This window comes from Rhinolophus sinicus, chromosome 3 (genome assembly GCF_057876585.1).
Source record: "Rhinolophus sinicus isolate RSI-liver-muscle chromosome 3, RSI-T2T, whole genome shotgun sequence".
In the NCBI taxonomy this organism is placed as follows: domain Eukaryota; kingdom Metazoa; phylum Chordata; class Mammalia; order Chiroptera; family Rhinolophidae; genus Rhinolophus; species Rhinolophus sinicus.
The window spans coordinates 127,663,619-127,691,282 of record NC_142503.1 but is presented as its reverse complement, the minus strand read 5'-3'; the positions used below and the strand labels follow the sequence as shown (position 1 = coordinate 127,691,282).

At 58.2% G+C, this 27,664-nt stretch overlaps 3 protein-coding genes across 8 annotated transcripts in view; 2 read left to right on the top strand and 1 right to left on the bottom strand.

The window, feature by feature from the left end:
* LOC109458300 (dehydrogenase/reductase SDR family member 2, mitochondrial-like) overlaps nt 1-2,995 on the bottom strand; it is a 104,397-nt gene extending 101,402 nt beyond the window's left edge. For both annotated transcript variants that reach the window (XM_088796969.1, XM_088796970.1), the window contains exon 1: nt 2,887-2,995. The gene's annotated coding sequence lies outside the window, so the exon portion shown is untranslated. The remainder of the gene's footprint in view (nt 1-2,886) is intronic.
* Nucleotides 5-17,365, top strand: CARMIL3 (capping protein regulator and myosin 1 linker 3). Of its 5 annotated transcripts, none has more exons than XM_019714442.3 (40): nt 5-807; nt 2,369-2,463; nt 2,767-2,817; nt 2,918-2,977; nt 3,064-3,179; nt 3,387-3,484; nt 3,722-3,792; nt 3,896-3,969; nt 4,220-4,295; nt 4,378-4,466; nt 4,914-5,008; nt 5,236-5,322; nt 5,533-5,642; nt 5,772-5,849; nt 6,403-6,479; nt 6,561-6,665; nt 6,760-6,829; nt 7,297-7,378; nt 7,504-7,600; nt 7,747-7,801; nt 7,877-8,049; nt 8,261-8,329; nt 8,554-8,647; nt 8,735-8,833; nt 9,266-9,394; nt 9,569-9,682; nt 10,110-10,285; nt 11,048-11,135; nt 11,271-11,408; nt 11,697-11,760; nt 11,855-12,063; nt 12,445-12,545; nt 13,200-13,515; nt 13,890-14,018; nt 14,644-14,710; nt 14,808-14,897; nt 16,248-16,366; nt 16,455-16,629; nt 16,786-16,896; nt 17,021-17,352. In XM_019714442.3, the coding sequence occupies exons 1-40, from the start codon at nt 768-770 to the stop codon at nt 17,044-17,046; spliced, it is 4,113 nt and encodes a 1,370-aa protein (XP_019570001.3). In that variant the 5' UTR covers nt 5-767; the 3' UTR covers nt 17,047-17,352. The 5 variants fall into 5 exon arrangements, 3 of the variants coding, with proteins under 3 accessions (XP_019570001.3, XP_088653094.1, XP_019569999.3); XM_088796968.1 differs by having other exon boundaries at nt 12,442-12,545; nt 16,449-16,629; XM_019714440.3 differs by having other exon boundaries at nt 6-807; nt 16,449-16,629; nt 17,021-17,365.
* A 1,907-nt stretch (nt 17,366-19,272) lies between these two features.
* Nucleotides 19,273-25,771, top strand: CPNE6 (copine 6). Its single transcript, XM_019714444.3, has 17 exons — nt 19,273-19,412; nt 20,739-20,910; nt 21,302-21,481; nt 21,807-21,881; nt 22,050-22,124; nt 22,256-22,339; nt 22,430-22,519; nt 22,876-22,980; nt 23,222-23,308; nt 23,547-23,606; nt 23,868-24,001; nt 24,085-24,139; nt 24,230-24,281; nt 24,589-24,722; nt 24,864-25,100; nt 25,293-25,467; nt 25,573-25,771. The coding sequence occupies exons 2-16, from the start codon at nt 20,743-20,745 to the stop codon at nt 25,428-25,430; spliced, it is 1,674 nt and encodes a 557-aa protein (XP_019570003.1). The 5' UTR covers nt 19,273-19,412; nt 20,739-20,742; the 3' UTR covers nt 25,431-25,467; nt 25,573-25,771.
* The last annotated feature ends 1,893 nt before the right edge of the window (nt 25,772-27,664 follow it).

The window sequence follows — 27,664 nt, the reverse complement described above, 5'->3', positions numbered from 1 at the left end:
CAGAGAGCATAAGTGTGAACGGACTGGATCTCTGGATTGATTCCCCCTAACCCTCCTCCCTGAGCCAGGTCCTGAGCGTAATGCTCTGGGGTGGAGGTGTCTGCAGAGCTGCCAGCTGGGAGGTGGCACGGGGACTCCCAGGTGCTACATCTGCAAGGATGGTGCCAAGGACGCCCCAGGGATCCCCAATGCTAGGCGAGCAGGAAAGGAAGGACGAACTTCCCCAGATATGGCCAAGTCCTCTCCCGGCATCACCCTGGGCCCCGAGGGTCAGCGAGGACGAGCTGAACCCACCCGGACAAACAGGAAAATGGGAGGAGCCTTGCAAGGATGACCCGGGGTACCCCAGCCCACAAACGAAATAAATGGGTTCTGCTCACGATGCGCGAGGAGTGTGTTGCACGGCAAGCAGGGACAGCAGGGACACTGCCCCCTGCCCAGGAGATGGCCCCGGCTTCAAGCGACACGCACAGGGCGCCGCACGCGGGAGCCGGCGGGAGGGGTGGGCGCGAACGCGCGCGGGGGTCTCACGCGGCCGAAAGGCGCGGCGCGCATGCTCAGTCCGGCACCTCTCCGGGAGGGGCGGGAGACCTAGCGCTCGGAGGAGGGGGGAGGAGCGCTCGCGCAGCCGCCCCTGCCAGGAGCGGGCTCCGCGGCTGCTGCAGCGCTCAGCGCCCGGGCCCTGCCGGAGCCGGGTCTAGCATGTGCCGCGGCTCCCCGGCGGCGGCGGCGGCTCCTCTGCAGCAGCGGCAGCAGCAGCGGCCGCCATGGCCAAGCCCAGCGCGGAGCTCACCCGCGAGCTGCAAGGTACGAGGCTGCGGTGGTCTCCGGGACGCCCCGTCTGGGAGCATCCCAGACCCAGTGCGTTCCTCCCCGCGGCACACCCCAGCCCAGGTGCCTCCCGCCCCCGCCCCCATGCGTACCGGCTGCAAGGCAGCCCCCTGCATCCCAGCTCGGAGCATCTCTGTCCCCGGAGCATCCTCCGCTGCCCTCCTTGCCTCACCCTGTCAGGACCTTCCTGTCCCGGAGCCGCCCGTCCCGATCTTCCGTGACAGGTGCAGTCCCCTTGCGCTCCCTAAGGCTGACTCTCAGCGAACCTGACCCACCCCTCAGCGAGGCGTCCAGTTTCCCCTACGGAGAGTCCCAGTTTCCCCACCGGGCGGAGCCAGGCCCGCCCCGCCGCACGATGGGAGCTGCCCCTGGTCCCGACCGCCTCTTGGCTCCACACCCCCCTCCTCCCGGCCCCGCCCCGGAACTGGCCCTGGAGAGCCCCCCTGGCCGCCCTGCAGCGCCCAGACCAGTGGAGCAAAGTAGGGAGTCAGGGAAGAAGGCCTGGATTCTTGCTAAATGCAAGAGCAGGGTCTCTGCAGCTTGCCTCCTACAGCGCGCGTCCCAGCCTGCCGTCTTCTCACTACCCCACACCCACACCTATTTTGCATGGTCTTCAGACTGGCCCCAACCAAGGCCCAAGCCCCCAGCACTGCCACAACCCTGACTCCCAGAGGTGGGAGCACAGGCTAGCCCACAGAGACCAGGACAGGACGCTCAAGGATACTCAGAGGCATGCTGCACCGTGGCGATTTCACACACACACACACACACACACGCACAATCATGAAATGTGTGTACACACATCTTTATAGCACTGCACCCCCACACCTCTCTCTCTCTCTCTCTCTCTCTCTCTCTCTCTGTCTCTCTCTCTCTCTCTCTCTACCCCTCAGATATCTGGATGGTTCTGCCAGCAGATGGGTACAGGCTCATTTAAACACTAACTCCTTCCCACCCCCACCCACACCAGAACTTCTGGCTCTGTGCCCCTTTCACAACTGCAAGCACAGCATACTCATTCACACTTCCCCATCCCCACCAATGCCACACACGGGCTCCCTGGCATCTTCAGAAGGCATGCACACATGTATAGTAAAAGGCAGATATGAACACCCATACCACTAGAATATAGTCAAAGGGACACCCCCACACCCTTACATGCTGACTCACTGTGTATGGGTCCACGGCTGCTGGAGTGAATGGGTTGGAAAAATCCTTCACACCCTCAGAAGTGTAAGACACACCCTCCCACAGACAGTGTCACTCAATGACTGTCCCTTGACTCAAGAACATCAGGAGCCAGAGTTTACTACACATACACACACACACACACACACACACACTCACACACACACACAGCCCGCCCCACGCCACTCCCCCCACAGAAGAGAAAAGTCACCCAAAAAGGAAAGGTCAGTGTCCTTGTCCTTTGTCTCTCTGTCTCTCTCCTCCCATTTGACCCTGCCCCTGGAGAGCCCTGCAGAGGTTGGGGTGCCCAGGTGAAGGGAACTCTGAGCAGGCCCCTACCCACTTGCAGACAGCATCCGGAGGTGCCTGAGCCAAGGGGCTGTTCTCCAGCAACATCGTGTGAAGCTGGAGACAAAGCCAAAGAAATTTGAAGACCGAGTGCTGGTGAGGGCACTGGGCTTGGGAGCAAGAGAAGGTCTCAAGGGTAGTTAGACTGCTGAGAGCAGAGACCCCAGAGGGCAGAGGAGACAAGTCGGGGAAAGCTGAGGAGACACCACCTGGAAGAGGAACAGGCTGGACTGGGTAGATGCCCAGGAGACTAGGGGGAGGCATGAGAGAGAGGGAGGACCCCAGAGCAGAGGGCCGCTGCGGGCAGGGCACACAGGCTGAGGGGGCAAAAGGAGGGCAGGGCGATGAAGGTACAGAAATCTGCCATTTGCAGCTGACTTTCTTTTCTTCTCTCTGAAGGCCCTGACCTCCTGGCGCCTCCACCTATTCCCCCTTAAAATCCCAGCCAAGGTGAGTTGGGCTGAGGAGCAGGAGATTACCTAGCATGCTCCCTCCCAAGCCTGGCAGCCAAATTCTTACCATGAGCTGAGGAGCATCCCCATTCCCCCAGGTGGAGAGCTCCTTCAATGTCCTGGAGATCCGGGCCTTTAACACGCTCAGTCAGAACCAGGTGAGCACCGAAGCCTGGGGCCCCACTATTGGGTCAGCAGGAGGATGGAGTCAGTATCTGAGGTCCTGCTGCTCCCTCTCCCCCAGATCCTAGTGGAAACAGAGCGTGGCATGGTGAGCATGCGGCTGCCATCAGCTGAGAGTGTGGACCAGGTGACGCGACATGTGAGCTCTGCCCTCTCCAAGGTCTGCCCTGGCCCTGGGTGAGTGGCACAGGAGGAATCTCTCAAGGGGTTGGACAGAAGACTTATATATCCCGCCCTCCTTCCCCTGGACCTGAGCTCCTGGGACTGAGGAGAACAGCACTCATGTCCCGGCTCCTGTTTTGTCCTGGGGATCCAGAAGCTATAACGGGAAGAATTGAGAGCCTCTTTTCACCTCTCTCTGGGATGGATTTGTCCATCGTCCAGGTGTCTAATCCGGCGTGGAAATGCAGACACCCCAGAAGGGCCCCGAGACACGTCCCCCAACTCTGAGACTTCCACGTCTACTACTCACAGTGTCTGTGGTGAGTAGGGGCCAACGAGGAAAGTGGGACCTAAACCTCCCTGCCCCTGGTCCAGAGTCCTTTGTGTATGAGGCTTCACCTGCCCTGAGGATTCCCAGCTCCCGAACCTCAGAGGTTCGTGGTGGAGCAAGAACCCTGGACACTAGTGCATAAAATGACCTTGACCTTTCCTTGACCCCCAAGCCTGTTCCCCACCCCCTTGCCCCTCTTGGAGCCAGTTCATCTCCTGCCCCACAGGTGGCTTCTCTGAGACCTACGCTGCCCTGTGTGACTACAATGGTCTGCACTGCCGTGAGGAGGTGCAATGGGTGCGTTGGGTAGGAACCCAGTAGGCGGGCAGGTGCGACCCAGAGGGAGAGAGGGTAGAGGAGGAGGAGGGGAGCAGGTGTGAGCCAGTTTCACCTCTCCAAGGATGTGGACACCATCTATCATGCCGAGGATAACCGGGAGTTCAATCTTTTGGATTTCAGCCACTTGGAGAGCCGGTAAGCTGATGGGGTAGAGACTCAACACCACCAACACCACCACCACCCCCGAATTCCAGCCTCAGCCCAACCCTGGCCCTTCTAGGCTCTCCCTTCTGGTCCCACCCACAGCCCCAGCTCTATCTCCTCAACCCCAGCCTCCACTGCCTTCTATCCACCCAGGCTTTCCCCAGCCCAGCCACTCTAGTCGCCTCTTTCCTGCCCCAACTACCTGCTCACCACTTTCCTGGCCCCTTCCATCTCCCCACAGAGATTTGGCACTAATGGTGGCAGCTCTAGCCTACAACCAGTGGTTCACCAAACTCTACTGCAAGGACCTGCGGCTGGTAGGGACTAGGAGGGGTGGGGGACGGGAGAGACAGTAGCACCCTGTCTGGTTCCTGATCGCAGCACCCCCTCTGTCCTCAGGGCTCTGAAGTGCTAGAACAGGTGCTACATACCCTGAGCAAGTCAGGGAGCCTCGAAGAGCTCGTGCTGGACAATGCCGGACTTAAGACGTGAGGCCAGACTCCTCCTTGGGCAGTGGTGCCCCCTTGACGTAGCCTTAGGGCCCCAGAACCTCAGAGCGTGATACAGGCCTCTGAGCTCTCTCATCTAGCTCCTCACTTTACAGAAGAGGAGACTGAGGCCCAAGAGGGCAGAAAGCAAGTCAGTGGTCAAGCTGGGACTCAGAGCTAAGCCTCCCGACCCCCAGCTCCACGACCCCTCTTCCATCAACTACCGAGCAGGGTGGGCTGCTTTAGTCTCGAGGACCTGAAGCTGAGCTTTGCCTCAGCACAACTTCCCAGGTACTCCAGAGCGGTGACAAGTTCCGTGACAGGCCCCGAGCAGCTCCCCACCCGCAGGGGCCTCTGACCTCTACAGCCCCAGCCAGGCAGGCAGGTGGAGGAGGAGGGGAAGCCCAGGGGCTGGGACAAATAAATCCTTCCTCCCCTTGCCTGAAGGGACTTTGTCCAGAAGCTGGCCGGGGTGTTTGGGGAGAACGGGAGCTGTGTGCTGCATGCCCTCACTCTGTCCCACAACCCCATCGAGGACAAGGGTGAGCCCCAGCCCAGAATCCTACCCCCGCCACAATGCAGACCCCTGTCCTAGCCCAGAGCCCAACCTGGGTCTGAATCAAGGCTCTCAAACCTGCTCCAGCCTCTGCCCCAACACCAGCATTCTTGACCCCAGGCCTGTCCCCCACTGGAGCCCCTACTCTAACTCTGCACCACCTGCTTCCACTGCCCAGCCTCTCACTGCACCCATTTCTCTCCCCACCCCCAGGTTTCCTCAGTCTGAGCCAGCAGCTCCTCTGCTTCCCCACTGGCCTCACCAAACTGTGCCTGGCCAAGACTGCCATTTCCCCTCGAGGTATTTGCATCGATACCCCTGTCCTTTGACCTCTGACTCTTACCAGCCCTGCCTGGGCTGTTGAGCCCCAGAGGTGTACCCACACACTCACACAGCATCCCAGGGATCAAGGAAAGGAAAGGAGCCCCATTTCGGGAGCGGGGAAGTGTTGTGTACCAGGGGAGGAGGTGGGGTTGGAGACCAACCCAGCCCAGTGCCCTCTGTGCTCAGGGCTCCAGGCGCTGGGCCAGACCTTCGGGGCCAACCCAGCCTTTGCCAGCTCCCTTCGATACCTGGACCTGAGCAAGAACGCTGGGCTGCTCGCCACAGACGAGTCCAACGTGAGTCCACAGACTGTAGCCTCAAGCCCCTACAGAAGCACAGTCAGGCGGCTCCAGAGTCTGGGGTCTCTGCCGTGTAGCCTGGGGGTGGAGGGGCTCTATCACGCCTCCCCTGTCCTTCCTTCCCAGGCCCTGTACAGTTTCCTGGCCCAGCCCAATGCCCTCGTGCACCTCGACCTGGCGGGGACTGACTGTGCCATTGACTCGGTGAGGGCTTGGGGATGGGGTACCGCCCTGAGGTGATTTGGGGAGGCCTCACCCTCCTCCTTGAGTACGGAGGTGGGCAGAGCTGGCAGTGTGACTCCAGGTTCGGCTGAATTGCAAGGCAATGCTCATAGCTGACACCTGTGTGGCACTGGGTCCCGGTCGCCACCCACATTGTGCTGGCTGTACCTGAAAGCCAGCCCTCGCTCCATCCCCAGCCAGGTGCCCTGGGTTAGGACTGAGTCCACCAGGAAGAAAAGACGCTTTCCTTAACTTGAACAAGGCACCTTAGGAGCCTGTGGTGACCCTGGCTTTATACATCCACCGTCTGTGAGCCTCTCCACCACCCCTGGGGGCCAGCCAGGGAGTAGACTCACTTTCCACGGAGGGGAAACTGAGGCATGAAGAGGCAAAGTGGGTATCCACAGTGGGGCTCACAGACTGACTGCAGAGGGTAAAGAGCCAGGATCTTAATGGGGAGGGAGGAGGAGTCCTCACCCACCCCTCCCAGCACCTCTCCCAACCCCTGTGACACCCACCATGTCTCTCCCCACAGCTTCTGGGTGCCCTGCTCCATGGCTGCTGCTCCCACCTAACCTACCTCAACCTGGCGCGCAACAGCTGCTCCCACAGGTGGGAGCATGAGGGGTGCAGGAAAGGATGGGGCAAGTAGTGGGTGTCCCCCTCCCTTGCTGAACCCGGAGGTCTCTGCAGGAAGGGCCGGGAGGCCCCACCGGCCTTCAAGCAGTTCTTCAGCAGCGCCTACACACTCAGCCACGTCAACCTGTCAGCCACAAAGCTGCCCCTGGAGGCCCTCAGGTCGGGTGGGTGCAGGGTTGCGGGAGTGTCCAAGGGGCAACCATAAGAGAAGGGATAAGGGGTAAAAGTGGGCCTGCTGACCTTCCTCCCACAGGGCTCTGCTCCAGGGCCTCTCCCTCAACAGTCACCTCAGTGATCTGCACCTGGACCTCAGCAGCTGTGAGGTGCGTCCCCACCCCTGCTGCCTGCCCCCCACCCAGTCCTCTGACCTAAGTCAAACCCCTGGGAACATCTTGCCTCTGCACTACTCCTCTGAGACACCCCCCGCCCCCAACTTGACCATACCTCCACTTTCCCCTCTCAGTTTGTGGTCTGCGTCCCTCTTTCCAGAGGTCATTTTCAGTCTCCAGTATCTCCCCACTAAAAGCTTTGAGTTGGGAGATATCAGGCTTTCCCACCAGAGGGCAGGAGAGAGCTGACTCCAGAGCAGTGGCCTGGAGACTTCTGACTCAAAGAAGGGGAAAGAGCCCTAGGGAAGGATCTGGTGTGGAGAAGGGGGTCTCCTGATTTCACATCCCAGACCTGGTATGACCTTGAGTGCTGGCGTGACTACTCTGGTCTCTGAGCACTAAAGGTGCCCTACCCCCACCCCACTCTGTCTCACTGCCCTGCCTCCACCTGGTCCCTACAGCTCCGCTCGGCAGGAGCCCAGGCTTTGCAGGAGCAGCTGGGAGCTGTCACCTGTGTGGGCAGCCTGGATCTGTCTGACAATGGTGAGTGGGGTGCTTTTCTTCTTGGGCACCAGGTGGGGATGGGGTACTAGGTGTGGGGAGAAGCCTTTAGGAGACTCCTATGAGCTTCAGGCCTCAAGGCCAGACCTCTCCCATCTGCTGGCCAGGGTTTGACTCGGACCTCCTGACACTGGTGCCGGCACTTGGCAAGAATAAGTCCCTCAAGCACCTGTTCCTGGGCAAGAACTTCAACGTCAAGGCCAAGTGAGGCCCCCTCCCCTACCACAGACCCTCCCTCCATCAGCCACCTCTCCTTCTGGCTCACTGTGTTACCTCTGGCCCGCTCCCTGCGACTCCAATACATGAGCACAGCCCCCGCCCCTCCTGCCCTGAGCCCTGCCTCCCCGCAGGACCATGGAGGAGATCCTTCACAAGCTGGTGCAGCTGATCCAGGAAGAGGACTGTGTGAGTGACCAGGCCGGGGAGGGGCCCCAGGGGCAGGGGCCGTGGGGACGGGGCCTGACTCCCACGCGCCCACAGTCCTTGCAGTCACTGTCCGTGGCGGACTCCCGGCTAAAGCTGCGCACGAGCATCCTCATCAACGCCCTCGGCAGCAACACCTGCCTGGCTAAGGTGGATCTGAGCGGCAATGGCATGGAGGACATCGGGGCCAAGATGCTGTCGAAGGCCCTGCAGATAAACTCCTCCCTCAGGTGAGGCCCCCACTGGCACCCTCGGCCCTGGAGCCCCAACCCCTCATATACACATCCTCCCTGCTTGCCTCGCTCTGGACCCTAGCTTCCAGGAGACACGCAGTCCCCGAGCCATCTCTGGGGCAGCCTCATTACCCAGGAAGGGAATGAGGGCTCCGGGGGGTAGGGACCCAGGGGGAGAGTTAACAAGCTATGCTCCCCTTCTCCCCAGAACTATCCTGTGGGATCGGAACAATACATCTGCCCTGGGCTTTCTGGACGTTGCAAGGGCCCTGGAGAGGTGAGTGGACCAGGGCCCTGCCCTGACCTAAGCCCCCAGCTTTCTTGTGCCTGGACCAGGCCTGAACTACTCCAGCCCAACACCAACCCGCTTGACCTATTTGCACAGAAATGTTAGAAAGAGCCACGGACAGAAGAAGTGGTCAACAAGGGGTGGGTTTTGGGGAGCAGGGGCCTCTCTTCCTCAAGTTCTTCCCCACCCAGCTGTGCTTCTATGTCCCACAGCAACCACACACTGCGTTTCATGTCCTTCCCCGTGAGTGACATCTCCCAAGCCTACCGCAGTGCCCCCGAGCGTACTGAGGACGTCTGGCAGAAGGTGGTGGCCTAAGCAGGGTGGCGCAGCAAAGGGCAGGGGCCGGCTCACATCCGCAGGCCCTGACCCCACCCGCCCCATCATCTCTAGATCCAGTGGTGCTTGGTGAGGAACAACCACTCCCAGACATGTCCCCAGGAGCAGGCCTTCAGGTTGCAGCAAGGCCTGGTGACCAGCAGCGCCGAGCAAGTAAACGTTTCCCTCTGGGACACATGGGGCATGCATGGGGCATGGTGACACAGGTGTGATGTGACGGAGTGTACGGGTGCAGGGATGGGTCCTGAAAGAGGCATCTTGTGGTACCCATAACTGGACTCAGCATGTGAGAGAGCAAGAAGGCAGGACATTCAGAATAGGGGCCCCAACTATGAGAGAACACGTAGGCAAACAGCGGGGCCCGCCAGCAAGGGGTGCACAGGACTGCGGGAGCTGCACTGGGCATCCAAGAAGGGCTTCCCCAGAAGCAGGGAGAACAAGTCATCCAGAGACATCACCACCACCCCTGTCAGTGCCGGTGCCAATAGCACTGCCCAAGGAGACCCAGAAATGGGGTTCCTGGGGTCCCACTTGGGAAGATGGGGTGTGGGGTCCCCCCTGACACTCCTGCCGGCTGTGCTCCAGATGCTGCAACGACTGTGCGGACGGGTGCAGGAGGAGGTGCGGGCCCTGAGGCTGTGCCCCCTGGAGCCTGTGCAGGATGAGCTGCTCTATGCTCGGGACCTCATCAAGGATGCCAAGAACTCCCGGGCGGTGAGCCCTCAGCAGCCCCGCACTTCCCTGACCGTCCAGAGCCCAGGCGGGCCGCCATCCTAACCCAGCAGTGTGCACGCCCTGCCCTCTGTGTCTGCCCTCCTAGCACGGGGCACCCGGGCACCTAGGAAGGCCTGGTTCTGGCCTTCTGATCATAACTCCTTCCTTCTGCAGCTGTTTCCCAGCCTCTATGAGCTGGGCCACGTGCTAGCCAGTGACGGGCCTGTGCGGCAGAGGCTGGAGTCAGTAGCCAGCGAGGTGTCCAAGGCTGTGGATAAGGAGCTGCAAGTAAGTCCGGAGGAGGGAACCCAGTGTTGACTCAATCCCTAATCTGAGGGCTAAGGTCAGCACAGAGAGATGACCAGAGGCAAGAAGGACATGCAGAGTTGAGACCACCCACATTCCCGCTGTGCCGAGATACGGCTAGACAACTAGGCTTGGATGTTTTCTGCTAGCGTCAATCTGGGCCTCTGATTGCTGGCCTCTCCCCGCTGGATTCTGATCCTTGGTCAGACTCTCCCCGTCCATATGGTAGGGTGAAAGCCTGAGTGTCCGAGGCCCTGCTGCTGACCGGCCCTGTGACTGCCCTTTGACTTTTGCGGGCCTCTCAGTCTCACCGTGAGGGGCTGGAATAGAAAGGCTAGAGTCTCCTGGGTTTGGTGCCAGCCCTGACCCTGCCACCCGTGGCGCTTTGGCCTCCCTTCTCCCATACTAGGTGATCCTGGAGTCCATGGTCAGCCTAACGCAGGAGTTATGCCCCGTGGCCATGCGTGTGGCTGAGGGCCACAACAAGATGCTGAGCAATGTGGCCGAGCGCGTCACTGTGCCCCGGAACTTCATCCGCGGGGCGCTGCTGGAGCAGGCGGGGCAGGACATTCAGAACAAGCTAGAGTGAGAGGCTGACAGGGCTGGGGAGGGGCTGGATTTGGCCCAGAACACTTAGGGACTTGGGGCCCAGCTCTCAGCAATGAATAATGAATGGCACAATCTCCATTACAGGGGATAAATCTTTTAACTATCTGCAACCTTGCTATTTAGGGTTGGACTGATCTTTGCCCTAGAATTCTAAGTGCTGAGCCGGGGGTTAGGAGCCGGGCAGTGAGTGTGTACACACACACTTAGCCACGTACACCTGGAGTCCTCTCCTGGAAATAAAGCAGAGCCTCCTCGGAGGCAGGGTCAAAGAAAATCGATGTGATTGGAGTATGTGGACTACACTCTATCCACCCCACCCCCCTAGCCCCCCCAGTTTGCAACTCTAGACCTCTTTCATTCTGGGTCTAGATGCCACCACTCACCAAAGCAAAGAAAAATTACGAGAACTGGTTTCTGATCTTAGAGCAGAAACCAGCAGAGCTCACTGAGCACCCCAATTTACCCAGCTCTGTTCCGCTGGCACTCCATGCTCCTCCTCCTGCCATCCTCTCTGCCCACCCTCCCAATCCACAAATGCCTAGGCTGGGGGGCCCGTGGCTGGGACTGGGTATACCTTTATGGAAACAGTAATGGTGGACCGAATCTGCCTCCGACAGCATCTCAGGGCCTCCTTGGATAGCCAGGCTAGCTGGCCCTCTCCCTCAGGCACCCAGGGAAGGGCAAGGTTGAGGCTCAGGCCAGGGAGGGGTGGCTGAGCAGCCCCACCTGTGCCCACAGTGAAGTGAAGCTCTCAGTCGTCACCTACTTGACTAACTCCATAGTGGACGAGATCCTGCAGGAGCTATACCACTCCCACAAGAGCCTGGTAAGCCTTCTGAATCCTAGCCGGGCTATGGCAAGCCTTGCACCTCAGTTCATCCTGTCTCCCCCAACCCCTCCCTCAAGGCGCTGGGAGGTGGGCAGCTTCCTGGGGATCCTGTTCACACCTGTCCTTCCCCAGGCCCGGCACCTGGCCCAGCTAAGGACACTATCAGATCCACCAGGGGTGCCAAGCCAAGGGCAGGATCTGTCCTCCCGGGGCCGAGGCCGTAACCATGACCACGAGGAGACCACAGATGATGAACTTGGGACCAACATCGTGAGCACCCTCACCCCTAATTCCCTCCCTAACCGAGGTCCTGCCCCTGAACCGGCAAAACCCTGTCCCCTTCCACTTCTCTGCACTCCACTCTCCCCTCCCTGAGCCTCATCTCATCCCCCAGCGCTCTCCAGCCCATCCTCTTCCCTTGTGCCAATGCCCCAGCCACCTGAGGAGAGGGAGGCAGGAGGGACTCAAAAGAGAAGGCTTTATGAGGCATGGTGGCTCCAGGTGAGACTCCTTGGACTTGCAACAACCAATCCCCACCATTCATCTCCATTTTTGCAGGACACCATGGCCATCAAAAAGCAGAAACGCTGCCGCAAGATCCGGCCGGTGTCTGCCTTCATTAGTGAGTCCCCAGCTTCCATTCTAATGGCCCTGTTTCCCTTTCTGTTTTCTTCCTGTTCCTTCTGCTAGTCCCTCTAATGCTGCTGTTCCCACAGGTGGGAGCCCTCAGGACATGGAAAGTCAGCTGGGGAGTCTGGGAATCCCCCCTGGCTGGTTCTCAGGACTCGGGAACAGCCAGCCCACAACTAGTGGCTCCTGGGAAGGTCTATCTGAGCTTCCCACTCATGGCTATAAACTAAGGCACCAAACACAAGGCAGGCCCCGGCCCCCCAGGACCACCCCTCCAGGACCTGGTCGGCGCAGTGTAAGTCCCTAAGGCCTTGAAGGAGGACCAACTTCACTTAGCAATGCCAGAGCCAGGGGTTGTAGCTTTAGGACCCAAATGTCAGAGGCACTGGCAGGGACCCAGGGGATCTGGCAGGGACCCAGTTCAGCCACCATCAGCTGACGGATGATCCAGTTTGGATGGGAGCTAGACCTCATCACAGATAGGAAATCTGTCTGCCAGACATTGGTGAGGAATAGAGCCAAGAACCAAGTTTAGGACATGCCCAGGTAGACTGAAGTCTAAATTTCCATGGGGCCAAGAAAGGCCAGTCCAAGTCCAAAGGGGAAAGACCTGAATGGATGCGAGGGGAGCTCCCTGACCCTGATGAGATTTCCTACAAGACTTTCCTCCTAGCAGGTGCCAGTACCTGGGACGCGTCAGGAGAATGGGATGGCCACCCGCCTGGATGAGGGGCTGGAGGACTTCTTTAGCCGAAGAGTCATGGATGAAAGTTCCAGGTGTGGCACCTCAACAGAGGCCCATATTCAGCAGGCCCCGAGGCCCTGGGGGGTGGGGGGCGGGCTTGTGTCTGCCCAGCTCCCATGGAGGCCTCTCCAATGACAGTGCCCAAAGCCAGTGTCTGGGACATTTCCCCCACATTCGTTCTCGTCCTTCCCCACCCAGCCCTATCTTCCATGCTTTCTTAATCTCTTCAGGTCAGCTGTCTAAAAAGGATGGGGTCACCACAGTGGGATGGTGGGGACAGAGACAGGAGGGAGGTGGCAGGAGGCCCTGGGTTGGGATGACAGTTAGGTAAGAGGCCTGGAGGGCATGTTCTCAGTCACTGTCCTACACACAAGGAACTGGGTCACTTGGAGACGCTGGAAGAAGGAGAGGGTGGGAGGGGTGCCTGAGAGGAAAGAGTTGATCTGCTGGAGGATTATGACTATGACAGGGAAGAGGAGGACGCCACCTCCCCTGAGAACTGAATGGAAAGGGTTACAGAACGGCAGGAGAGACTAGATGAGAGGAAAGTGGGAGGTTTGTGAGACCCAAGACTAAACTAACACCAGAACCACCTTGGGCCCTGAGCAACCTCTGCATCTGGCATTTACATCACCCCATGGCTTTGTCACTAACTCACCCCACTAACTCACCCTGACCCTGCCCAGTTACCCCCGGACTCTGCGGACCCTGCGGCCAGGCCTCTCAGAGCCGCCGCTGCCTCCACTCCAGAAGAAGAGGCGCAGAGGCTTGTTTCACTTTCGCCGGCCCCGGAGCTTCAAGGGGGACAAGGGGCCAGGGTCCCCCACCACTGGGCTCCTCCTCCCTCCACCCCCACCCCCACCCCCAACTCAGGAGAGCCCCCCCAGCCCAGACCCCCCCAGCCTCGGCAACAACTCTTCCCCCTGCTGGAGCCCAGAGGAGGAGAGTGGCCTCCTCCCTGGATTTGGGGGGGGCCGGGGGCCTTCCTTCCGCAGGAAGATGGTAAGTGAGGCAGGGGGTACTGAGTCCTCCCTGTTTACTGTCCCACACATAGCCCACCTGCCCATTCCACCCCAGGCAGTTAATGGGAGAATGCTAGGACTCGGGGCTCTGGGGAACTTTGGTCATCCCAACTCCCTGCTCCTTGAGAGTAAGCTAGGCCTGGTGACCCAGAGCATGCTGGGAGCGCTGCATGCATAGGAGGGCAGTAGAAGGACTCCTCAGAGGGTCCAGGCAGCACTCTCCCACACACACACCCCACCCCCGACCCCCACAGCTGGGGACTCAGAGGGGCAGGGGTCCTCCCCCACTCCGTTGCTGCCTATAGAACCCCTTCTCCCTCAGGAACCTCCTGTAAACCTGAGACCTTGTTCCAGGGCACCGAAGGGTCAGAACCAGGGGATGAGGGCCAGGCCCCTGGGACGGCACAGCAGCCAAGGCTCCATGGTGTTGCCCTTCCTGGGTTGGGAAGAACCAAGGGTTGGAGCTTCGATGGGAAACAAGAGGTGAGGGGAGCGCAAGGTGATGAATCGAGGGTCCTGTGGGTCCCTGTCTAGCGCCCTCCCCTTCCCACATCCTGTCCTCGGTGAGTCAGTGGAGAGAGCTGAGCTTGGCGTTAGCTGCAGCTCTGCCTGTACTAGGACTCACTGGCCATGGAATCCTGGACGGGTCACTAAACCTCCTGGAGCCTCTACTTCCTTATAAAATGAGCAGTCGTAAAAATACTCACCTCCAAAGCTGTTTCCAAAACGTCGGTGACTTGATTATCACCTTTAGGACTGATTTTTACTTCTCCACATACCTCCTGTGTTATCATTTACATAATATTTTAATTTAAATCAACTCACTTTCTGTAACTTAGCTTGGACCTGTGCATTATCATCTTTAAAACCGGAGTGATGTTTTCTTCTATCACACATAAAATAAACACGTCACTATGAAAGTTAACAGTATTTTCATTCATGTAAGCCATTTCTTAAGCCCCTGGAGTGGTATGGGTATCACTCTGAAAGAAATGACACAAGTGTCTAGAGACTAATGACGTGGGATGCTAGAGCAGGAGCCCCTTGCTAACTGTAGTCCCCATCTGGAGGGGACTTTTCCGATGACCTGACTGAGCTGTCCTTTCAGGGCACAGGCACAGACCTGGAGGGCAGCGTCCAGGCTTGGCAGAAACGGCGCTCTTCAGATGATGCAGGTGAGAATGGTCACCCTCCCTTCCTGCCTTGACCCCTCTCTCAGGAGCCTCTCCTAATTTGCCTCTCCCCCTTTCCCATCCCCTCCCTCCACACCAGGGCCCGGAGCCTGGAAGCCCCCACCGCCACCCCAAAGCACCAAGCCATGCTTCAGCGCCATGCGCCGTGCAGAAGCCACATGGCACATAGGTACAGAACGCCTCTTCTGGGGCGGCAGCACTGAAGGCCCAGGGTGTGTCTAAAGAAGCCATGGTCCCTGCAGCGGGGAATTTACAACTCAGGTGGGGCAGTGAGAAGTGAGAATGTTTAAGGATATTTACAAAGCTACATTCAAAAGAGACAAACAACCGAATCCAAAGAAAGGTCCTGCAGAACAAAAGTGGCTTTGCCAGGATTGGCAGACAAGAACACTTTCTGGACGATTGTGGGGGAATTCTCTAGGGCAGGGGCCACCTCTGGCCACCGTCAGAGGAGTGGCACCCTCTATAGAGAAGGCCTCTCCCTGCACCTCAGCTGGGAAGAGAGTGGGCAAGGACCAGCCATGCCAGGCCCACCTCAAACATTCCACACCCCTCCAAAAACAGCTCACCAAGCCATCCTCAGCTCACACAGAAAGATGCCACGAGGAAGAGGCAAGAGTCCTGCCTCGGAGGTCAGAACTCTGAGTTAGTCCAGGTTCAGCCACCACCAGTGAGGACATACAAGCCACTTACCTTCTGGCTGTGCAACTTGGAAGGAATAAAGGGGAGAGGGTCATGGTATGACACTTCCCTTCTGCTGGCTTCAGGGTACCTTTCACTTAGGTACTTAGGGAGCCTCTAAGAAAAAGATGGTCAGCTCCATGTCCACTTAAGTTCCCACAGGCCGAGCCAGCACTGGGGGCATCTTTGCTGGTTGTCCCATCCCCCACACAAACCAGTTAAACACCCGAAGCTGGGCTCCATCCTTCATTTAGGAGACCTCAAGAGTTGGACGCCCACACCCACCGCCAGCACCCTTCAGCTCTCTCTCACTCATACCTCACAGATACACCCACAGACAACACCTTCCAGGTGGTATATCCTCAGGCTCCGGTTGCATAAAGCCATAGAGACAGGGGGCGGGGGGGTGGTGAGGGCGCCAGAGCACCTCTCCTTGAGGCTCTCATCATTTAAATCAGGCTGGCAGACAAAGTCCTGGGGATGCCAGGCTGCAGACTTGGCAGGGCCCTGGAGCTCTGCAGCCCTGGATGGGCAGCCGTGCATGTGGACCCAGACGGCCCGGCCCAGGCTCTGGCTCTGCCCCAGCAGGAAGGGGCTCAGGCCCTGCTCTTCAAGAGAGACAGCCGGACCAGACTACCCCTGCTCCCCTAGAGGTGACAGGCTCAGGATGATCCTGGAGACCAAGGGCTAAGGAAATGAGAGAGCAGAAGGGGACACTTAAGGCAGAAGCACAGGAGCAAATGGGCCTGGGGGGGGAGTCCTGGCCTCCAGGGCTTCATAGGCGCAGGGCACAGGGAGGGCTATGCAACAAATATGCCTTTCTCTTCCTATCCCCCAGCTGAGGAGAGTGCCCCCAGCCACAGCTGTCAGAGCCCCAGCCCAGCCTCCCAAGATGGGGAGGAGGAGAAGGAGGGAGCCCTATTCCCTGAGAGGACGGTTCCTGCTAGGAATGCCAAGGTGAGGGCTGGCAAGGTGGGTGGGGAGGCACCTTGATGAGGCAAAAGGACTAACTGACCCAGCATCTTCCTTCTTCTGCCAGCTGCAGGACCCCCCTTTAGCTCCACGGCCCCCCAAGCCGGTGGCTGTGCCCAGGGGCCGCCGTCCCACCCAGGAGCCAGGGGGCAAGGAGGAAGCTGAGGCTGGGGGTGCAGCCCCAGGAATGAACAAACCCCGGCTGAGGCTGGGCTCACAGCAGGACCAACAGGAGCCTGAGGTCCAAGGTCTGCCACCTGGCTAGCGTGGGGCTCAGGACGCCTCTGGGCCCCGGCTGCCCACACCGGCTCCCCATCCCAGGCCCAAAATGAATCACAGCCTGGATGAGCACCGGGCCAGGGAGCCCCACTGACGTGCCAGGCCTGCCTTGACTGTCATTTCAGGGCCCCTGGATCCGGGCCGCCGAACTGCCCCCCTGAAGCCCAAGAGGACACGGCGGGCGCAGTCCTGTGACAAGCTGGAGCCTGACAGACGACGGCCCCCGGACCCCACAGGTGCCATTGGGGTGGGTGGAGGGCAGGCCCCTTTCCCATCCATCTGTCCAACATGGCGAGCCCCACACTGGGTGGCTGGCCCCCTCTGCCCAGGAAACAAGGCTCCCTGGATTTGTCCCCACAGGAACCAGTGAGCCAGGAACAGACTGACAGCACCGCAGTACCCCCTCCAGCCCTCCTCTCAACATGTGCCTCACAAGGACTGACCCCCACCCACCCCCGCACCTCAGGCCCCTCTGCCAGCCCATCCTACAGGGGCAGGATGGCAGGATGAGGCACGGGGGACAGGAGGTGGGGGGCAGGGCGGGAGGGAGCAACCTGGAGAGAGGGAGGCTCTGGATGCCCTCGATGCGTGGCTCCCTCAGCAGAGAGCTTCAGGGTGGTGGCCACTCCCTCACAGGAGGGCTGAGGTAGCCCTCTGTCCCCAGGGGCTCTCTCCCCACTTGTATAGAATAAAAAGAAAAAAAAATCACTGCCTGCCTGGAGTCTCTGCTGTCTTCCCCATTCACTGCCCCCACCCCTCTCCCTCTGTTCCCCTTCAGTGCTTGGTCTCAGTGGGGAAAACCGAGGAACACCTCGCAGGGATGGGGCTGGGGCTCTGAGCGGAGAGAGAAAGACCAGAGAACTGATGGGCAGGCAGGAGGGACTGAGAAGTCCCCAAGCCAGGGTGGGTTTCACGTGCTGAGCTGGCTGGAGAGGGAACCAAAATGACAGAAGCCAACACCAGTGTGTGTCCAGCTTTCAGGGTGTGGTGAGATTAGAAGACCCCAGTATACCAGAAGGAGATTGGGAAGCAGAATCTGTGTGTGTGTGTGTGTGTGTGTGTGTGTGTGTGTGTGTGTGTGTGTACACACAGCAGGCTCACTAACGGTGGAATTAAATGGTGGTATGGCATCCTGGGGGTGTGTGTGTGTGTGTGTGTGTGTGTGTGTGTGTGTGTACACACAGCAGGCTCACTAACGGTGGAATTAAATGGTGGTATGGCATCCTGGGGACCCCATCCATAGAAATCTCAACAGCAGAGTGGCCTGAAGGGGAACAGAAGTGTCTGTGGTGTGAGAAGATCAACGATTAAATTCACTGTTGCCCATTGGTGTGCTACCAAATACTAGCTTGGTATTCAAGACTCCCACTCGAGCCTCCTCCTCTGTGAAGCCCTTCTTGATGCCTTCCCCCAACTCATCCAAATTGAAGCCTCCCTCTTTGTGGCCCACTGCATCCTGAACAGGTCCATGCCTTTGCACCTGTCACACTTAATTGCACTTGTGTGTATTGACTTATCTCCCTGTCTGTGGGCTTGTCTGTTCTATATACACGTCCCTCCCCCAGGGACAGGAGCTGTGTCTTAATCACCTGTGTAGCCTCAGCACAGTGCCTGGCACCCAAGGCATGCTCAATAAATAGCTGCTACTTTAATATATGAGCAGCTGAGGGAACGCAGGGTGAAGATGTTCTGGTGACCCCTATTGCGTATGCATCCCAGATCACCATGTACCAAATATCTTCACGTGTGGCACACAGCTCCCAGGCAATTGCTCACTTCCCCTGGTCTCACTAGGGAATGACTAAAATCTCGTTTCCACAACATCTGTGCATGACATGGCCCCTCCCACAAGGATATGGCCATATAGGTTCAATCTCAGGGCGGGGGGTAAGTTGTGAGCAGTAGGAAGATGCCTCAGGATTCAGTCCTTCAGTACATCTCCCCACTGGGCAGCCCTGTCTTCAGATGGCTGTGTGACCAGGATGTAAGACTGCCCTTAAGCAATTGTGTCCATTTCCTTGTGTCTCACTGTTAAAAGGTGGCTAGGACACTGGATCGCATTCTCAGAGCTATGAGATTCAGCGTGGCGTGTGATGATTTTCAAGGAGCACGTGAAGATCTCCATTCTGTTGAATTTGGGTTAGTGTGAGTGAGAGTGTGTGTGTGTGTGACAAGTCTAGTCCAGTGTTCTTTTATATGTGACCACAAATATCCTTAACAAGTATGATTGGAGAGTGTTGTGAGACTGGTTGTGTTTCCCTATGTGTAGCTGTAGGGCTGTAACTGTCATGGTGTCACAGTGAGTTTATGTGCTGGCGCTTGTGCGTGTCAAAATATGTGTGAGCCTGGGAGTCGTGGGTGCGTGTCTCCATCATTTTCTGGTGTGAATGTGTGTGTGGCACGCACCACCACAATGTGTGTATCTCTGTGATGCTGAGTGTGGGTGTGGGTGTGGCATGAAGGGGAAGATATGTGTCACTGTGTCTGTGGGGGTCCTGCCTCTGAGCCACCCCCAGCCCACCCTCCTCCCCCGGTTCTGTGGCTCCCTCCCAGGCAGTGGCCCTGCCCCTCCCTTCTTCTCCCTCCCAACCGGTCTGTGCCCGGGGAGTTGGTGCTGCCGCCCCCCCTTCCCCATCCAGGCCCCATAAATAGCAGCAGAGCCAGAGCCGGAGCTGGCACCAGCGGCTGGAGCAGCGAGGGAGTCGGGGCCAGGGCCAGAGCCGGAGAGAGGAGCCCCCTGACTAAAGCCCAGGTGAGCCTCCCCTTCCTCCCTAGCCCAGCCCTGCCCAGCCCAGCCTGACCCAATCTCCATAACATCTCCCCCAACCCCCAGAAAGGTCTCTACTCCTGCCTGATCCCCTAACCACCACATGCCCCTGCCCATCTCAGGGGACCAGCAGGAATTGGGTGACTCCTGGCCAAAAGGTAGAGAACCCCCAACCCAGACCCTCCCTCACAGATCCAGAAAGGCATCCGCCGTAGGGAGGGGATACCCAGCCAGAGAAGGGTCCCAGTTCTGAGGGAGCTACGTACAGGAACTGTCACACCCTCCTGGAGACAGACACACGACTAGAGGACAGACACGCAGGGTGGGGGCATTCAGACACACCAATGCACACTCACGGTGAGAAGCACAACATGAGATCAGACAGCCTCACCCTGAGACGTGGACAGATACAGATAGATGATGCACTGACCAGCTATGAGCTCGGGCCAGCGTACCCCTGCCTGCTGCTGCCCGAGGCTTGATACCACTGCTGGGGGAGGGTAGCGTGCGTGCATCCCACGGGCAGCATGGAGGGGGCCGTGGCTCCCCAAAAATCTCGTCGCTAAGAGACAGTGCCAGTGCTGCCAAGAAGTGTGAGAACAGGAGAGGTGGGGAGGGAAGTGAGAGCTGTCATAGTGGGAGCCCCTGCCAAGAACCTGGAGGAGCATTCAGCAGGGGTAGGGCTCTGCCTCTAACTCCCCAAGCCCACCACCTCTCCCTTCCCATCGGTCAGCCAGTAGGTGAGTAGGGGCAGGTAGATAGGGACAGCCCCACAGGGCACCTTCCACCTGCCTCCTCCTGCCAAGTGCAAACTCCATTCCTGAGGCCCGTCCTCTTGAGACTTCCTGGGACCCTCCCACCCCCTTCCTCACGGCCCTTGCCCCAGTTCAGCTCCCTTGTGCCAAGACTGAGTGCAGCACTGGCTCAAGCATCAGTTAGGAAATAACAGAAGGTGCTGAGGCAGCAGAAAGTATAAATCAATCGATGGCCTAAGAGCCAAGACTGCCAGGAACACCCCCGCCCCCAGCCCTCCAGCCCTGTCCAGCCCCATCCATGCATACTAGGCCAGCAGGAATGACAAAAGCATAGGGCTATGAAGGAGTGGGAGGCTCAGAGCCACGGCCTTCCCCTGCTCGAGCGCACTGGGGGAAGGTGAGCCAAGGGAGGGCAAGGCAAAGAGTTGGTCCATGAGGTCCCAGGGCCTCAGGAAGCAAGGCAAGGGGAAGCGGGGCCCAGGCTCCCAGAAGACAGACCCCTTTCCCTGACAGGTGTTCCCTTTCCAGTGTCAGGCCATCTGCTCTGTCCCCACAGTAACATGTCGGACCCTGAGATGGCATGGGTGCCTGAGCCCCCAGCCATGACACTGGGGGCCTCACGGGTGGAACTGCGGGTATCCTGCCATGGCCTCTTGGACCGAGACACACTCACCAAGCCCCATCCCTGTGTGCTGCTCAAGCTCTACTCTGATGAGCAGTGGGTGGAGGTGAGAGCTCGGGTCTTTCCTTCACTGACCTCCTGGCCTGGGAAGGAGGGAAGCTGGGTGGGAACACCGGAAGCCTCACCGGGGAGTGTGAAGACCGTGAGGGGCCTCTTCTAAGCTGTGTGGGTAACCTTGGTGATGGGTGTGCCATAATTACAAGCACAAGCCGTTTTTACAGCTTCTAAAGCACAGAGTTCCAGAGGGTTCTGAGATGGCCCCAGAGGCAGTGGCACAGCTCCCAAAGGCCTATGAGAGCCCCAGAAGACTGATAGTCTAGTGGGACCCTGAGCTCCCTGGGGGTGTGCAAACCCAAGGAAAACTGGCATGATGGGTAATCCGGGGCTGGGCAAACAAACTGGGTTCTCAGAGGGCCCTCATCCCTCCTGCTGCACAGATAGAGCGCACGGAGGTGCTGCGCTCCTGTTCCAGCCCCGTCTTTTCCCGGGTGCTGGCCCTTGAGTACTTTTTTGAGGAGAAGCAGCCCCTGCAGTTCCATGTGTTTGATGCTGAAGACGGCGCCACCAGCCCCAGCAATGACACCTTCCTTGGCTCTACAGAGTGCACCTTGGGCCAGGTCTGCAATCCCACCCTATCCCACTCCCCTCAGCTCCTGCCTCTGAAATGCAAAATGACAGAGGACATGCTCTCCGGCAAGTTCAATCTGGGATTGGACCCCATGTCCTCCATTCACTGGCTGTGCAGCCTTGGGCAAGACACTTAACCTTTCTAGTCTCAGTTTCCTCATCTAAATAAGAAGGGGTCGCAGTGTCTAACTTAAAGCTGCTGTGGAAATTAAGTCCAACTCTAGTCCAAGTCGCATGTATTACCCCTGTCCCTTGTACCCTGGCCAAGGCAGGTGGGGGCATCACAGCTGGGTCTCCCTCTACCTCCACCCCCAGATTGTGTCACAAACCAAGGTCACTAAGCCATTGCTGCTAAAGAATGGAAAGACTGCGGGCAAGTCCACCATCACGGTAGGCAAGGTCACCTGTACTTCCCCTTGGGCAGGCCATTCAATGCCTCTGCATGGACATCCATGGTGACATCATGCCCAGGATGGGCCCCACCTAAGGGAAAGGGCAGAGGGTGGCCCTTGTGGTGGTGGTGGGGGGGGAGTTCTGCCACTTGTGTTCCCCTTGCAGATTGTGGCTGAGGAGGTCTCTGGCACCAACGACTATGTGCAACTCACCTTCAGAGCCCACAAGCTGGACAACAAGGTTGGAACCCCAGAGTCCAGGTTCCCCACTCAAGACAAACCCCAGAGCCCTAGCCCTGCTCCCTTCTCAGTGTTGCCGCCTCACCCTGCAGACCCCACCAGGCTAATGTGCCCCTTCCCCTCTGCCCCCAGGATCTGTTCAGCAAGTCTGACCCTTTCATGGAGATCTACAAGACCAACGAGGACCAGAGCGACCAGCTGGTCTGGAGGACCGAGGTTGGTGCCTGGGGCTAGGGGAAGGAGGGAGGAAGAGCAGAGGAGAGAAACCTAGATAGCAGGTGACCATCTCTCTGGTGCCTCTCCAAGGTGGTGAAGAACAACCTGAACCCCTGCTGGGAGCCATTCCGCCTGTCCCTGCACTCCCTATGCAGCTGTGATATCCACCGGCCTCTCAAGGTGAAGCCCCACAAGCAAGGGCAGGCTGCTTGAGCATCAGGCTGCTGTCTGAGACCTTCCCCCCGAGGGCGGCAACCCCTTTCCTCTCCCCCATGAGATAAGGTCGTCTCACTGTGGGGCAAAGAACTGGTCACAGCTCAATGTTCCTACATGGGTGCCTTTTATCAGAAGCGAAAGTCTTTGCCAGGTTGAGCCAAAGAATGAACTTTAGCAGGTGGGCTCTCGGGGCAGGTCAAAGTCATCTGTTTGGGCCTAGAGACTGTTAGTCCCCTACCTCCCTGAGTCCCTGCCCCTGCCCCCAGGAACCACTGAAAAGCATCCCTGACCCTCACTCCCCCCCCCCCGCCCCTTCTCAGTTCCTGGTGTATGACTATGACTCGAGTGGGAAGCATGACTTCATTGGCGAGTTCACCAGCACCTTCCAGGAGATGCAGGAAGGAACAGCAAACCCTGGACAGGAGGTGCCACAAAGACCTCACCCCGCCCCCCAGAAACCTACGCCCAAGATCCCTGGGGGAACCTGAGGGTGATGCTGAAGAGGCCACCATACGTGATAGGAGGTGGAGAGAGTGCAAAGTCCCCAGGGTCAGCCCAAGGACTGAGCCACAGGGGGGGCTTGCTCTGGGAGGCTCTGCTGGAAGGAAGGTGAGGGGCCACCTTATGGAATTGTGACCCTGGGTTTTGGGGGTATGTGGGGTCTAGGTGCAGTGGGACTGCATCAACCCCAAGTACCGCGACAAGAAGAAGAACTACAGGAGCTCGGGGACCGTAGTGCTGGCCCAATGCTCGGTAAATCCCAGTGCCAGCCTCAAGCCCTGCCAGCCCCGAGCCCTACCGCAACCTCACTTTCAGCTCTGCCCTTGTTTCAAAGACCAGTTTCTCTGCTCTGGAAACTGAGAACCCTTGCCCTATCCCACTGCCAACTTCAACCTCAAAAATTCTGGTCCCTCCACTTCCCCCACAGCACCCCACCTACCTTCCTCCTCAAGGGACCATCCCTCCACCTTCCCTTCTCTGCTCTCACCAGGTGGAGAAGGTACACACCTTCCTGGATTACATCATGGGCGGCTGCCAGATCAGCTTCACGGTAAAGGCCGAGGGGATGGGGACACAGGCAAGGGGGAGGGGCTAAGCCATAGTGAACAAAAGGGACCCAGAATCCCCTCTGCTGTACTTAGGCTTCTAATGAGCCTAGCATTGTCACCTTGTACCCCTCACCCGACCCCATGATGGGGCTACCTGTGGGCTTGCCCAGTTTCACCTTAGTCCTCCCTACAAACCCGAGCTCTGGCCTAGCCTCTCTGTTGGCTGTCATGGATGTGCATGTCCCTATCCCCACCTCCACCAGGTGGCCATCGACTTCACTGCCTCCAATGGGGACCCAAGGAGTAGCCAGTCCCTACACTGCCTCAGCTCCCGCCAGCCCAACCACTACCTGCAGGCCTTGCGTGCAGTGGGGGGCATCTGCCAAGACTACGACAGGTAAGAAGAAGTGGGAAGCAGGGGTGGGGAGACAGGCAGGGAGGCCTCGCCCGATGGGCCCCACAGCTTTTTCTTCTCCCCAGTGATAAGCGGTTCCCAGCCTTTGGCTTTGGGGCTCGAATCCCTCCCAACTTCGAGGTACGCTGGGTTCAAGGGGAAGGGAGGAGATGGTGGGAGAGTCAGACAGGAAGGAAGGAGTCCCTTGCTGCTCTCACTCTACCTTCACAGGTATCTCATGACTTTGCTATCAACTTTGACCCGGAAAATCCTGAATGTGAAGGTAAGAGAGGAGATGCCCACCAGCCCTACTTGCCCCATACAGTTTGCTGCACTCTCCTGTACACCCCATGCCAGAACACAGACTCCATTCCCGTGGGCCCAGCTCCCTGCCCCTTTACCCATCCAGCACCTGTCTTCATTTGGTAAGACTTCCAGCCTCTGGCCCAGCATCTATCCACCAACTACCTCCGTCTGGACCATCCAACTCTCCTACTTACTGAGGAAGGAGGTGGGGGACACATCCTTGATTTAAGGGGTGTCAAGAAGGGCTCCCTGCTAATCTCTGCCAGCGTCACCTCTGCCCACAGAGATCTCGGGGGTCATCACCTCCTACCGACGTTGCCTGCCCCAGATCCAGCTGTATGGCCCCACCAACGTGGCCCCCATTATCAACCGCGTGGCGGAGCCAGCCCAGCGGGAGCAGAGTACTGGCCAAGCCACGGTGAGGAGAGGAAGGAGGAAGCAGGCAACCAGGTTCTGCCCAGGTGTCCTCGGGTGGGGCCAGGGCCAGGACCGGGCTTGGGGCGGATGCCAAGGCCCTTGCCCACAGAGCCTATCTTTTCTCCCCTCCGCCTGCCCTCAGAAGTACTCGGTGCTGCTGGTGCTCACAGATGGCGTAGTGAGCGACATGGCGGAGACCCGCACCGCCATTGTGCGCGCCTCCCGCCTGCCAATGTCCATCATCATAGTGGGCGTGGGCAATGCTGACTTCTCGGACATGCGCCTGCTGGACGGCGATGAAGGTCCCCTGCGCTGCCCCCGAGGGGTGCCCGCGGCCCGTGACATCGTCCAATTCGTGCCCTTCCGGGACTTCAAGGATGTGAGTGCCTGATGCCCTCTGCCAGCAGAAGGACTCCTCGGCTCCTCCTACCCCAAAATCTGACCTGGCTCTGCACCTAGCTGATGTCCTACTAGGCACGCTAGAGCCCAGCTGGCCACTCAGAAGCCTTGCCCCTCATCTGAGCCGGTTCCCACGCTCCCGCTCTAACCACATTTCCGCTCCCACCCGCAGGCCGCACCCTCTGCACTCGCTAAGTGTGTCCTGGCCGAGGTGCCGCGGCAGGTGGTGGAGTACTATGCCAGCCAGGGCATCAGCCCCGGGGTGCCCAGGCCCTGCACACCGGCCACCACCCCCAGCCCTAGCCCTTGACTGCCTCCCACTGGACCGACATTCCTTCAGCCTTTCAGTGAGTCTTGAGGACCCAAAGGGGCGGACAGTAGGGGGTGCAAAGCAGGGCCTGGCCAACTGTGGTGTAGAGGAGGGTGCTGATGACTGTCCCACCCTCTCCTAGGTGCCTGTCCTGACCCTTGTGACTCGAGTGACCAGTGCCTGTCCCTCTTGGACCAGCTGTGCTCCCTGGGTCCTGGAAGTGAGTGGCAAGCCCTGCCCCCTCTCCCCAGGCTCCATATGCCTCAACCTTATGGCCCCTCAGTGACTATCTTCAGTGATCCTGACTATCTCGCTGTTAATAAAAGGAACCACTCCTGGCACTTCAGCCTCTATCCATCATGTCTCAGATGCCCATTGGGCAGCCCGTAGCAGCCCCACACACACCATTAAGAAATGAGGAGCACACCTTTTGAAATATGGGCCAGAGCTCACCAGGCAGCAAAATGTCTCCGCAGTTTCACCCCAACTATGTGACAGTGAGATCTGAGGAGCCCCTACCCTCACCTCCCAACCCCAGGGGGCCCAGACTCCATCGGGGTTAACTACCAGAGATGGGGGAGGTAATAAGGGGCTGTCAAGGGGGCAGGCTGATGCCTTTTTACAGCTGTCTCCAGAGAAGCCCAGCTGAGTCCCCAGGGGCTGAACCCCAGCCCCCATACAGCTGTGGGGTGGGGCCCAGAAGGGATGTGTGAGGATTCAAGGAGGGTAGCAGGTCTGCTAGTGAATTATGAATACAGAGGGGTCATCTAAGGTCTATGCAGCCTGGTTCTCCTGGTTGTGTGTTTGTGTGTGTGTGTGTGTGTGTGTGTGTGTGTGTGTGTGTGTGTTCGTGCACTGCACATCCCTGACTCTGCATAAGTATGGCCTTAATGGTTCAGGAAGTTCAGCTGTGTACATTAAAACCGTGTCTTCCCAAAAATAAGACCAGGTCTTATAGTGTATTTCCCCAAAAATAAGACTGGGTCTTATATTAATTTTTGCTCCAAAAGATGCATTAGGGCGTATTTTCAGGGGATGTCTTATTTGTTCATGTACAACAATCTACATTTATTCCAATATAGTCATATCATCTTCTGGAACATCGTCATACCGTACTAAATGCGTCCGTCTGGCTGACGATCTTAACTGGGGCTTATTTTCGGGTTGGTCTTATTTTCGGAGAAACACGGAAATAGCAGCATACACTATTGTTTAGTCAAAGAACTGGTAGGCCTGGAACTTGAGACCAGACACATCTGACTAAAGTGCCCACACTCTTATTCACTAGTGTGCACCTTCTGTGTGGAGTGTATCATCTGTGTGACCCTCCTCTTGTGACCCAGGTGTATGTATACATGTCTGATTGTGTGTACAGGTGTAGGTGCCTGTGGATGGGCATCTCTGCCCATGTGTGTGCCATGCAGGGCCTCAGCCAGTTAAGGAAGGTATACAAGAGCAGTAGTGAGTCTGGACTACAGCTCCAGAGAGCAGGCGAGAACACAGGTGAGATATAGAATGAGGGAAGAAGAGCTGGACTCCTGGAGGGACACTCCCTGCCCCAGCCTCTCCCTTCAGTGATGCATGTGAAAGAGGATGAAGGAAGAGAGGCTAAAGGTGCTGCGAGCCAGCCACAGCCAGAGAGGGTAGCCAATAGCCAATAGCCAGCGGTGGGAAGGGGAGAGAGAAAATAAACAAATTTGGGGGGAGATGGAGGAGAGGCCTCCCATTGTAGGCTCCTGCGTGGAGGAGGGACAAGCTGGGCTAGAGGAGGGGGAGGAGGGAACAAGAACGGGGATGAGAAGAGACAGCTGGGAAGGGGGCAGATAGAGGGGGCAGAAAGGAAGAGAGACATATGGGAACCTCTTCCCCCACACCTGACTGCTTCTCCCCATTTATTATATCCCTTAGAGGACCCATGACAGTGACTGGTGAGGTTGCTGCTCCCAGTTCAATGGCTCTGCTCTGCCCAGATCCCCCACCCACTCTCACCATAGGCTGCTGGATCAGAGAGCTGGATTACCATGGCAACTGTGAGACCTCAGGATAGATAGCTATAGACAGACCTGGCCTGGTCACTGCTGTCTCTCTCTCTCTCTCTCTCTCTCTCTCTCTCTCTCTCTCTCTCTCTCTCTCTCCCCCCATACACACACACACACACACACACACACACACACGGAACAAGGATAAAGAATGAACACTTCTTAAATTGCAAGAACATTTAGCCAATAGCGTAA

What these genes read in the sequence shown, in the direction of transcription:
- CARMIL3 (XM_088796968.1), top strand. Translation starts at nt 768, where the DNA reads ATGGCCAAGCCCAGCGCGGAGCTCACCCGCGAGCTGCAAG. An exon ending in CGCAACAGCTGCTCCCACAG is followed by an intron (nt 6,480 to 6,560) that starts GTGGGAGCATGA and finishes AGGTCTCTGCAG; the next exon opens with GAAGGGCCGGGAGGCCCCAC. An exon ending in ACAGGAGCCTGAGGTCCAAG is followed by an intron (nt 16,630 to 16,785) that starts GTCTGCCACCTG and finishes CTGTCATTTCAG; the next exon opens with GGCCCCTGGATCCGGGCCGC.
- CPNE6 (XM_019714444.3), top strand. Translation starts at nt 20,743, where the DNA reads ATGTCGGACCCTGAGATGGCATGGGTGCCTGAGCCCCCAGCCATGACA. An exon ending in CGGGCAAGTCCACCATCACG is followed by an intron (nt 21,882 to 22,049) that starts GTAGGCAAGGTC and finishes TTCCCCTTGCAG; the next exon opens with ATTGTGGCTGAGGAGGTCTC. An exon ending in GCTGCCAGATCAGCTTCACG is followed by an intron (nt 23,607 to 23,867) that starts GTAAAGGCCGAG and finishes CACCTCCACCAG; the next exon opens with GTGGCCATCGACTTCACTGC.